The 11,272-nt window shown below is 47.8% G+C and overlaps 1 protein-coding gene across 5 annotated transcripts; it reads left to right on the top strand.

Annotated features, from left to right (window-relative positions):
- Positions 1-657: 657 nt before the first annotated feature.
- Positions 658-11,103, top strand: tnk1 (tyrosine kinase, non-receptor, 1). Of its 5 annotated transcripts, XM_037112890.1 has the most exons (16): positions 658-760; positions 1,164-1,255; positions 1,370-1,521; positions 3,782-3,960; positions 4,536-4,600; positions 4,714-4,902; positions 5,024-5,176; positions 5,266-5,543; positions 5,624-5,750; positions 5,897-6,043; positions 6,144-6,238; positions 6,618-6,884; positions 7,416-7,480; positions 7,700-8,196; positions 8,284-8,379; positions 9,409-10,110. In XM_037112890.1, exons 4-16 carry the CDS (start codon positions 3,798-3,800, stop codon positions 9,583-9,585), a joined length of 2,319 nt encoding a protein of 772 aa, XP_036968785.1. In that variant the 5' UTR covers positions 658-760; positions 1,164-1,255; positions 1,370-1,521; positions 3,782-3,797; the 3' UTR covers positions 9,586-10,110. The 5 variants fall into 5 exon arrangements, with proteins under 5 accessions (XP_036968785.1, XP_036968784.1, XP_036968782.1 ...); XM_037112889.1 differs by lacking the exons at positions 658-760; positions 1,164-1,255 and having other exon boundaries at positions 1,262-1,521; XM_037112887.1 differs by lacking the exons at positions 658-760; positions 1,164-1,255; positions 1,370-1,521 and adding an exon at positions 1,642-3,326.
- The last annotated feature ends 169 nt before the right edge of the window (positions 11,104-11,272 follow it).

Raw genomic sequence — 11,272 nt, 5'->3', positions numbered from 1 at the left:
GTTTATGGTATTTTTTATGATTTATTACTGAGGTGTTTCTACTCGTGAAAATACAGCCTCATGATTTATCATAAAGTTTAACTCACTTTCAAATAGACCAAACATATATCTCATGAAGGGAGGATTTAATCTAAGGGTTGTTGTGAAGAAATTAAAACTAAAGTTGGTACTTGATCAGTTTGGCCCACTAAGCTAAAACAGTCTTAGCCCGGTGTGACCCGTGACCAGTTTCACTTGGTAGATGTACCTAGTAAACTGGTACTTAGCTTTAGTTAGTTGGCCTACAAAAGTTGTAAAAAAAAACAAACAAACAAACAAATAAATAAAATAAAATAGCTATCTAGCTAGGTACACCTGTTATTAACTAGCAATTAGCTTTAGCTTGGTAGTTCACACCGGATGTACCCATTAAAATTATTATTATTATTTTTTTTTGTTTAAAGTAAATAGATACCAATGTGCACCCATGAAACTAGTTTTGGACTTTAGCAAGATACTGGTGTACACTGTAAAGTAACGTTTAGCTTTAGCTAAGAAGGCTACAAAAGATGCACCCATCATACTAACACTGCTCTTTGGCGTGGTACATAAAATGCACCCATTAAACTAGCATTCAGTTTGCCTATGTAGCTACACAGTGTACCCTGGAAAGTAGGCTACAAAAGCACTCATCAAACTAGCGTGTAGCTTTTATCTTGGCACATTTAATGTTCCCTGTGAGTAACAGTTTTAGCTAGCTACGGCTGGTGTACCTATAAAAGTAAGTACATGAGGTGCATCTATTAAACTAGCATTTGGCTTTAGCTAGGTACACCTGGCTTACCCTGTAAAGTAGTATTTAGTTTGAGTTAGGTACATAATGTGCATCTATTACGCTAGCATTCAATATTAGCTAGAGTACAAGCTAAAATTATATAAATCAGTGTGTGTAGAAGGTGAATGTATTAACTTAAATCCAGTCTATGAGTACAGTGAATGTGTAAGCTGATGAGTGTGTGTACAGTGAATGTCTAAAACAATGCATCACGTGTGTGTCTGTGCATTTAGTCACCACATTTCCAGAAGCTGCCTTACTGACCCACATTTATGTTATTGTTATGTGCTGATGACTTACTAATTGGTCACGTGTACAGGTCATTTCATGTTGTTTGTGTGTGCTGCAGGTCTAAGCGCTCAGGTGAGACGTCAGATAGGAGAGGGGCGTGGCCTGCAGAGGGACTGTGACGAGGCGGTGCCGGGAGCTGAGCACACACAGGTAGATCACAAACACTCTGATACAGACTCACCGACACATGTAACCTGATCGATCGATCGACTGAGGCTGTGTTATAACCTTCTTTTTAATCAACCGGAGTCCGCACGTTCCCAGCTGGTTCCGGATCCAGAGCAGAGTCGTGATTTGCTGGAGAGCTTCGGTCGACGTCGCTGCAGGTTTCAGAGCCGACATGGATCAGTGCTGTCTGGGCTGAGAGGTTATAGGAGGAGCTGTCACCGACCCGAGAGCGGGTTCTTCTTTTAACGGTGAGTCCCACAGCACGGTTCCGCCTGCGGCCGGGTCCATATGGACCTGCTGCCTGGGATCAGCTGACGGAGCAACTTTGTCCACATTGTTTCGCTTTACAGACTCAACTACTTTACCTAATCACAGTTTTAAGATACTTTTGCGTTACCTGAGACAGTTATAGTTTAATGTTACAGTTTAAGTCACACCTGATGAAATGTAAAGAGATTAAAATATTACTCAGGTAAAAGTAAACACCTCCCATATGAAGAGTGGTCGGGTAAAAGGCTAATGTTTAATGTAATTAAGGGACAAGAGTAAGAAGAGTATATTTTCATCTGTTGGTTACATTTCCCTGATCATCACTGTGGGGAGGATTATAAAGTCTCACCTGTGCTCAAACTGTCTACCTGAAAAGCAAGAGCATCATTACCTTGTTTCCTGAAGACACACCCTTCATTTCTCTGATAACGCAGAGAAATGTGTGAGCGTGAGTGTGAGCTGACGTTACACGTTCCTCTGTGTGAGTGTCGTCCCGAGCTGGATCTGATTCTGATCTGATCCTGATGTGATCTCAGGCTTCAGCTACAGAAGCAGCAGCCACCACCGGTGTCAACAGAGGCTTTGTGACAGAGGTCGTATCTGCGCTGGATAAACACAGCCGGGGCCCATTTGAAGTCAGATAATGACTTGTGAGATGAAAGTCAGCCAGTTCAACCAGCGACTGTGTGGCCATGAATGAAATAGTTTGACACCTGGTCTCACATGCCATCGGGGTTGATCAGCAGCAGCGCAGTTAAAGATTGATCACTCTGTACACAGAGGCTCATGATCACAGAGCTCTCTCTCTCTGTGTGTGCTAACGTGCGTTTCCCTTTTTGGAATTTGAATGCAACTTGCAGGGAATTTGCCTCACGCCCACTCCAGCACTTAAGCCGCACGCACAGTAATTGGGGAGTTGTCCCTGTAAAAATAAAGGATCAAGCCCGGGCTCGTACCTGCTGCTCTCTACAGCATCAGGTGGGTGAAGTAAGAGCAGGTTGATCACTGGAGACGTCAAAGCCAGCAGTGCTCGGTGTTTGGTTTTGGTTCCCAGGGTAGCTGACAGGAGAATGTTCCCTGACTCATAGCTGCTGCTGCTGCTGCTGCTGCTGATAAGCCGGTGATATATGACTGTACGGCTCCTGCACTATCATGAGGAGGAGAAGCCAGAGGTCACAGCCAACTCCACAAGAATTTGCTGCGTATCACCCTTTCGATTTTAAAGCAATTAAGGAACATATGAGGGAGGACGGTGTAATGGTGAACATTAAAGGAGCAACATGGAAGAATTAGAGTTTGAAAACTTTCAGGATGTCTGTGTAATGTGTTGAAGAGATATCCACTGAAGTATGCATGCTAACCTGCTAGCCTCTTTCTCCAGACCCTCCAAAGCTCCTGTGCTGTCTGCTTTAACACCATCATTCACCTACGTATCAAAGGGTTCATTAGCATTGGTTGGCGGTTCATCTGGCGGTATGCTGCCCATGTTTCATGGCAGTTTGACTCCAGGGCGGCCCATTCTTACATAATGCACCTTTTAAGTGTATGATGGAAACGCTCGTCTGTCAGTGAACGTCACATCAACACTGTGTGAACAGAATCCTGTCTGACTGGTGTCCCTGAGCCGCAGACGTGATAATGTTTCCACCTCTCTGGGGTTTTTTCTTCGCGCTGCCTCAGGACTCCCGGCAGGTCGTTTTTTCTCTGAGGCTCACAATGAGTCACGACCCGGTCATCAGCCCCGCAACTGGACCTACTTGTTCATGCTTCTGAGGGAGTATATGTGTGTGTTTCCTCATTCAAGTCAGAACCTAATTGTTTTTTTGTTTTTTTTACAGTGGTCCTGATCCTGTTCTGTAGTTTTGTGCAGCTAACTGCCCGTTTGAACTCCGAGCAGACGCAAACGTGTCTTTGAAAGACTTCTGCTGCTTTGGACCAGAGTTTGAGATTCCGTGTCATGTGGCCGGAGACAAACAGCTCGTTAAAAGTTGGCTCGTAGCTAAAAGCTGAAAAATCCCCCCCTGGCACGCGGCACCGAGGGCTTTCTGTGAGGTCTCCATGGTGACCTAACGAGGCCTGAGTGGGAGCGAAGTTTAACAGTGTTTTTAACGAGGCGAGGAAGAGCTCCTGTTCTCTGTCGCGTCTTTTGTGTTTAGTTTCGGGTCTCCTCGAAAGTATCACCGATCGAGAACAAGATCGAGTTCCTCACACCGTGTTTTTTAACCTTTCACCCCACAGGCAGGTCAGCCGGGTCATGCTGATGGACCAGGACACTCAGTGGCTGTACCAACTCCTGGCCGAGGTCCAGTTGGAGAAGTTCTACCTGCGCGTGAGAGATGGCCTCAACATCACCCGCGTCGAGCACTTCTCCTACGTCAAGGAGTCGGACCTGGAGCATATTGGAATCAGCAAACCAGGTAAGCCACAGCACAGGCGTGTCCTCTCAGACAGGGACGGGTTCTCCTCTGGCTCTGTAATTAATGTTCTGAGACGGGTTAAGATGTCTCCTAGTGTAAACAAGCATCGTCTCCTGCTGACCCACAGTGCCGTGTTTGTCTTTGGAAAGCTCCTAATCAACCTTTTGGATTTACAACATCAGTGGATTAATGGTTAATTTCCCTAAAGTGATGTTTGGCCCGTAAATCTTAAATCCACCTACATCGACAGTCTAAAGTTCTCAGCCACAAATCCTGCCCTCCGTCAGCAGACGGAGTGAAGCAGAGGGAAGAAGGGACTCTTCACAGTTGTCACACTTTTCAACAGAGGGATAAAGGCACGAACGGGCCAACTTGTCGTCCTCCATCTTGGCCAGAATCCAGCGTTATAGCAGGAGATTTAGATTCCTGTCCCGCTCAGCAACATGTCACTGTCATTCAGTCTATCAGACGTCCAGCTAAATCTTCCAGAGGTCTTGGTGACGTCTTGTTTTGTCTGGCCATCCGTCTCAAAGTGACAGATATTTGAAGAGTTACTCAAATGCTCTCTCTTCCAGCACAAAGGAGATTGTGGGAGGCTCTGAAACGCTACAAAGTGAAATCCCGCTCCTGGATACCAAAGGTCGGACACATGTAGACACACTGTACGTCGTATAGTGTGTACATCACGCTTTTTTTTTTCATCATCGCGTTTCAGCCAGTAATACATTCTCATTGGTTTCTTGATGTGATCAGGTGTTGAGCGGTCGAGGTGATGGCGGGGAGCAGGGCGATGGCGGCGGCCGCGCTCAGCCTCAGGAGGGCGCTGGCCGGGCTCTGCCGTCTCTCATCCAGGACAGTGAGCTGCTGCTGGGGGAGAAGCTGGGCTCGGGGTCCTTTGGGGTGGTGAGGAAGGGAGAGTGGCACACGCCCACCGGGAGAGTGGTGAGAGAGGTTTTCTTCTAGTTACTGTAAAGATGTAATTTGTAATCCGTTGAGCGTTTCATCGTCCCTGTCTAGTGTGAAACGCGGCTGATTCTCCGTCCCTCTCGTCTGTTTGCTTCAGTTGCCCGTCGCCGTGAAGTCCCTCAAGAGCAGCATGTCCAAGCAGCCGGACACTCTGACCGACTTCCTCCAGGAGGTGACCACCATGCAGTCACTGGACCACCCCAACATCATCCGGCTCTACGGCGTGGTGCTCACGCAGCCCCTCAAGATGGTAGGTGGTTTGAGCACAGGGAAGGGGAGTTAACTGGGGAGGATTATGTCCATCTATTTAAAACTGAGGCTTGTATGTTTGTCCTCCAGGTGACGGAGCTGGCCCCCTTTGGTTCTCTCTACGACACGCTGCGCTCACGTCAGTACGAGTTCCCTCTGCTCCGCCTCTGGCTCTTTGCGAACCAGATCGTGGCGGGTATGGATTACCTGGAGACCAGGAGGTTCATCCACAGGGACCTGGCCGCGAGGAACGTGCTGCTGGCGTCCAGGGAGACGGTGAAGATCGGCGACTTTGGCCTCATGCGAGGCCTGAGCCAGGAGAGGGACCACTACATCATGTCGGCACACAGAAGGATCCCGTTTGCGTGGTGAGGACCGAGATTCAAAGGTGGAGGAGGAAATGATATTTGATATTCTCGCTAATCGCTGGCTACCCGCTCCCCTCTAGGTGTGCTCCGGAGAGCCTCCGCGTCGGCTCCTTCTCCCACTCCTCGGACGTGTGGATGTTCGCTGTCACCCTGTGGGAAATGTTCACCTACTGTGAGGAGCCCTGGTTCGGTCTGTCGGGCAGACAGGTACCTGCTTGCAAAGCTCGTGCCAAACAGCGTACTTGTGTTCATGTCTGGAATGCGTCCCCGCCCTTGTTGTCGATTAGCTTTTGCAATTACGCGCCACGATTCAGAGTTTTTCACACTCCTGACCGTCACTCTCTTCAATCCAGATTTTGTGGCGCGTGGAGCGGGAGGGCGAGCGCCTGGAGAGACCGCCGGACTGCCCGCAAGAACTGTACGCGGTCATGAGGAAGTGCTGGGCCTGCAATCCCTCTGACAGGCCCAGCTTCGCCCAGCTCACCACGATGGTGGCAGAGGTGTGAAACATCATGTGAAGCTTTTTCGAGATTTTTCAGAAAAAAAAACAAACAAAAAAAACGACGTATCACCTTCCTCACTTCTGTCTGTTCTCTGCAGGCTAAACCGATGGAGGTGCAGGCAACGAGAGACTTTGCCGAGCCCAGGAAACTCACACTCGTGGCCAGCGACCTTGTGACCGTCATAGACCACGGGTGGGTGAGAGGAAGAAAGGAGGGTGGGACTCAAACAGTAAAGGAGACGCTCTGACCGACACAATGGGCCTTTTGTGGAGATGAAACAGGGCTTTAAATCGGCCTCCACTCAGAAGTGCATTCCAGCCGTGAGCTCACGGTGTCCTCGAGCGCAGCCTGCTTTGTTTGTTTGAACAAGTCCAACAGCTCTGACACTGTCGTGGTGCAAATGCTGTTGTTGTGTCGCTGTTTGCGCTTTTTTCAGTTCAGCATCAAACAACATCTAACCCATCATTAGCAATCAAACACAGCGTTGATAACGTTGCTCTGTAAAGCTGCTCTCACGTCACTCAGCAGACGCTCTGTGGTTTCTAACTCTCTCCTCCTCTCTCTTGTGAAGTCTGGAGCTGTGCGAGTGGAAGGGCCAGAACCAGAGGACGCTGTCCGTCGGCTGGTTTCCGGCGAGCCTCACCGCGCCGTCGCTCCCTCCCGCCGCCGCCGCTGCCCTCGCCGGGACCTCCGCCGCTGCCCTCGCCGGGACCTCCGCGCCCAACCCTGCGCCTACCTCAGCTTACATCTCGCCCCCGATGAAGGGCAGCCTGCAGCACACGGGCCACGGAGACATCAACCCCGAGCGCTCCTGGGGGACACCTGAGGGCCAGGACGAGTCAGTCAAGCTTCTCTTTCAGTCCTCTTGTTCAGGATCTTTGGTGTATTTGATTTCATGTAAAATAACGCAGGAGTTATAGTTTACTGGCTGAGCTAAGTTCCATGTAATGACTAGGATATTAAGTATTATAACCAGCTCTTTAAGCAAACAGGCCCAGAGAGACAAAGTTCATCACTAGTGGCTGTTCTGAGCAACGCTATAATGTTTTACAGTCGGCGTCCCTTTTATGGCTTTACAGCCTTGGCTTCATTCACTTCACTTCTAATCTGTTGACTTTCCAGAATATTACAAAACAAAGAAAGAGAGTTGTTGGCTACGACTCCTGAACGAGCATGTCCCCATGTCTGTCATTCAGCCCGTTCACACACACAAACAGAGAAACTTTCATCTCACTGAGTTTAGTTGTGGAATGCCGACAGCGGTGCAGCCCTGAACCTTCACCTGCCGTCAGTCGATGTATTCTGGTGAACAGAGACGGTCCGGTGTGTTCGTGTATCTCACGTGTTCTCGCTCTTCTGACCTGTGCAGCAACGGCAGCTGGAGGCCGAACCCCGCCAGAGAGAAGGGCGGCTCCAATCTGCAGAAAATGGCAGGTAGGAGCTTTCAGTGAAACCATGAGCGGAGTGAGGTGGACCTCATGTCATCTGGGACTCTTAAACTTTTTTTAATTTGTTGCTATTATGAGACATGAAGCACCTCATCCATACATGAAGGAACTCAGCTACATGTCAGTTCATACAGTTGACCACTCTGCCCTCTTGTGGCTTTAAAGGCTACCGTGCATTAAAGAATTCTTCGTCCTGTGTCCTCAGGTATGTCCCGGAGCCTGGAGTCGGTCGTGAGCGGACATCGGCCTCGCTCTCACACGGTCGGGGTGCTCAGAGTGGATCAGCATGGCAGACTCATGCCTCCCATGATGGCAGCTCACAGCGTGCAGATGCAGCAGGACCCGCGCCGCTTCAGCGAAGCCAGCATCATTCCGCCCCCGCGACCGCCGCCACCCAACCTGAAGCGTTTCAACGTGAAATCCCAGAGGAGGCCCCAAAACTTCCCGGCCCCCGGCACGCCGTGGCCTCCGCAGGCAGTCCAGCCCCCTGGTGCCCAACCTCATCCGCCACCGCAACACCCACACCAACCCCAGCAGGCAGTCGGAGGCTCCAACCTGGTCAAAATGGCCCACATGGCGCGCTCGACCCCGCAGCTGGACGATCACACAGACACCAGGGAGAGGGACCGAGAGAGGGAGCGCAACAGAGACCGAGAGAAGTCGCCTCACGTTCAGAACACGAAGGACGGCCTCATCTCACAGGTGAGAGACGGATCTGTATTTTCTGTTTCGGTTGGAAAACTCATTCGATGGACTGAAATCTAAACCTCATCGCTCGTCTCCGCTCAGGTGATGGAAGCAGTGCATGGAGTGACCATTGAAGAGGTTCATATGGCTCTTCAGCGCAGTGACTGGAACCCAGTGCACGCTGAGCAACAACTCAAGGTCAGACTACGAAATGACTCAACTTCAATAAAAGAATTTAAAAGAAGCCCAAAGCAACATGAATCGCATGTAAAGCTGCAATATGTAAGAAGTGAGGCAAGAAACAGGGGGCGGCACATCACCAGAGGAACCGCTAACTGCTGCTAACTGTAGCTGCCGTTAGCTTGTCAGCTCAGTTAGCCATGCAGTGAGTGGTCCAGACTGTGAGAGAGGACAGTCCCTGGGCTAGCTGCTTAGCATGCTAACGTCAGTAGATATCTGTGCAACACAATACATGTTGAATAATCATGCTTTTTTTTAACATCATAATTTAAAACAAGTTTTTTTTAACTCAAATTCTTACATATTGCACCCTTTAAAAATAGTGAATAATAAACAACATATAGAATAAAAGATAAAAACATAAATATAAAATCACAGTGCAATGACAGATATTAAGAAATAACCACAGGTATAACTTGAATAAAAATAAAAATAAAAAATGAAAAATAAGTTAGTGACCCCAAAAATGTAAAATATCAGCAAAGGCAGGACTTGTACTGTTACATTTTGCATATAACCTAATATATGTTATAATATATATAATATATATAACTAATGTTCAATCAAACCACCCCAAACTACACTGACATATAGGAAACCTGAGGCCAGATTGAGTTGATGTAGCTTCACAGTGAAGCTGTTGTGTCCACTGTACTAAAAGCAAACCTGGGAGCTTCGGTGTGGTGGGTAGGTGGGGGCGGTGTGCACCAACAGGTAAGTCCGGTCACGCTGTTCTCCTGTGGACCGGGTCGTTTAGCATGATGCTGCCACTGATACTGATACTTGAAGTCTTTTTATTCCAGCGATCAGGTTGATTTGAACCTCTCCATTTGGATCATTTGATCAATTCTATAAAGGGTCAAGAAGTTAGATGCTCATCCTGCAGCAAATCCTGCGACCAGTAGCTCTTTAAAAGTTCGCTGCATTTTTTTTTTTTTCGTGACTGTTACCAGTTACTGATGATGAAGTATCACTTATAATCATCAGCATGGGAGAAGAAAGCTCGGGTTTTGGAGTAAGAGCTTTGACCTTGAGATGATCCCCGCCCACGGCATCTTTCAACCCTCCAGCCTGTTCTGCCAGACCGTCCCGGGGAGGAGACGGAGGAGGTCGAGGATGGGAGACGTGCTCGTCAAGTTTGGATTCAAGGCTGCTCCCGGATAACGTCTGGTGGAAGGGAGAGGCCGTGGAGGAAGTGAGGATGAGAGACTGTTACGCCCACACCTTTACAGAGACCTGTCTCCACCACAACATCCAGGATCAAGCTGTTGCACTCGAGGGATGGACCGGGTTCAGAACCCTGGACGAGGAGAACTGGACTCTTGATGTCGAACTTCTGATATTAAGATGCCAACCGCATTATCATCAGCGTCTATTGGTCACATTCACACCTACACAAATGCAAAAAATGGACTGTTTACGTATATGTATTTATCTAAATAACTGTATACACGTTCTATTGTTGTCTGAGTTTATACACTTGTGTTACGCCTCCCTGTTTTGTTTAATGCCCAATAAATGACCCTGAACCGTCTAATGTATATGATTCTGTGTAACATATATTTTTAAATATATTTTGAGTTCACATTATCCCAACAATGTTCAGACCCCTGGACGTCTGTCTGCGTCTCGTTTGATCGCTGTAACTTCCAGTGAAACGTCAGCGAGCGAGACGGGGAGTCAGCTAACGTAACGTGACTAAAAGCTGAACATGTAATCCAGAGTCATGTTGGATGAACTTCACAGCAACTCCCATGATCCCATGCTGCCTGGCAAAGTTGTCAAACTGTGTCACTTGTTTTAATTGTCTTGACTGAGAAAAAGCATAAGCTTGAATTGAATCAACTAACAGTGATTTGATGTAGTTTTTAAAAACGTCTAAAGCTCATTCATCACTGAGTTACACTTCAGAAGTCTGCTGTATGTGATTCTGTAGCGTGTTTGACTCAACTCTGACTTCACAGCAGGTGTTTTGCATTTGAATGCTGAAGGAAAACACCTGCTTTGTGTGGTGGCCTGAACATTTCCACTCCCAAAAAGTGCAAATAAGCCACAGTTTTCTTAACGCAACACTGTTTGCGTCTCGGTTTGCTTCTCCAGACATGCGGGATGTGTTCGTGGCTTTATGTTTTCATGAGTTGCTGCTTCTGATCCCCGTCTTCTCATTGTGTGTCCTCTCAGTTTGAGCAGCTGTACAGGCTGGGCCTCTGCTCCAAAGAAGACTGTATGAGGATCCTCTCCAGGTACCAGTGGAACCTGGAGCTGGCAAGCCGCTACGTGATCCGGTGGTCGCGGGAAGGCTCCAGCGAGAGGGAGCGACCTCAAGTCAGCGCAGAAAGACGAGTCTGAAGGGATTTTTCTGGCTGACTTTGAATGTATGGATGGTCGGCTTTTCTAGCACTGGCGCGCTCTGACTCTGGAAGCTGCCCAGTACACCTCGACGTGGAAGAGATGGAGGTCCGGTGATGATGAAAGTAGAAAAGTGAAAATGGTTGAATGTAACAAAGGGGAAAAAATGTGTAGAAACACATGAATTTAGCAAAAAGGCCAAATGTCCCCTTTTGAACGAGACCAACACATGATGTTTTGCAAATAGTTTTTGTACCTTAATGAAATTGTACATATCGTTTTTAGAAATTGCATTTTTGTTGAATAAAATTGATGATCTGGTGTTGATGCTGAGCTTCCCTGTGACAATATGAGCTGTTTGTTCAGTTGGTTAATTTTAAGTGTGACATGATTACTGCCTTTATTTTATATAACCATCAATAACAGATCATTCTCAGACTTAATTCTTTTTTTCTTTTTTTTTTAAATCTCAGAGGAGCATCTCATCTCTGCTTATGGCAAT

Source organism: Acanthopagrus latus, chromosome 10, assembly GCF_904848185.1.
Source record: "Acanthopagrus latus isolate v.2019 chromosome 10, fAcaLat1.1, whole genome shotgun sequence".
Lineage (NCBI taxonomy): Eukaryota > Metazoa > Chordata > Actinopteri > Spariformes > Sparidae > Acanthopagrus > Acanthopagrus latus.
The sequence above is the reverse complement of the archived record's forward strand: the minus strand, read 5'-3'. Positions and strand labels throughout refer to the sequence as shown.

Coding starts and splice junctions, on each gene's coding strand:
- tnk1 (XM_037112887.1), top strand. CDS start 3,307: ATGCTTCTGAGGGAGTATAT. Junction 3,961..4,535: donor TATTGGAATCAGCAAACCAG/GTAAGCCACAGC, acceptor TCTCTCTTCCAG/CACAAAGGAGATTGTGGGAG. Junction 6,239..6,617: donor GTGACCGTCATAGACCACGG/GTGGGTGAGAGG, acceptor TCTCTTGTGAAG/TCTGGAGCTGTGCGAGTGGA.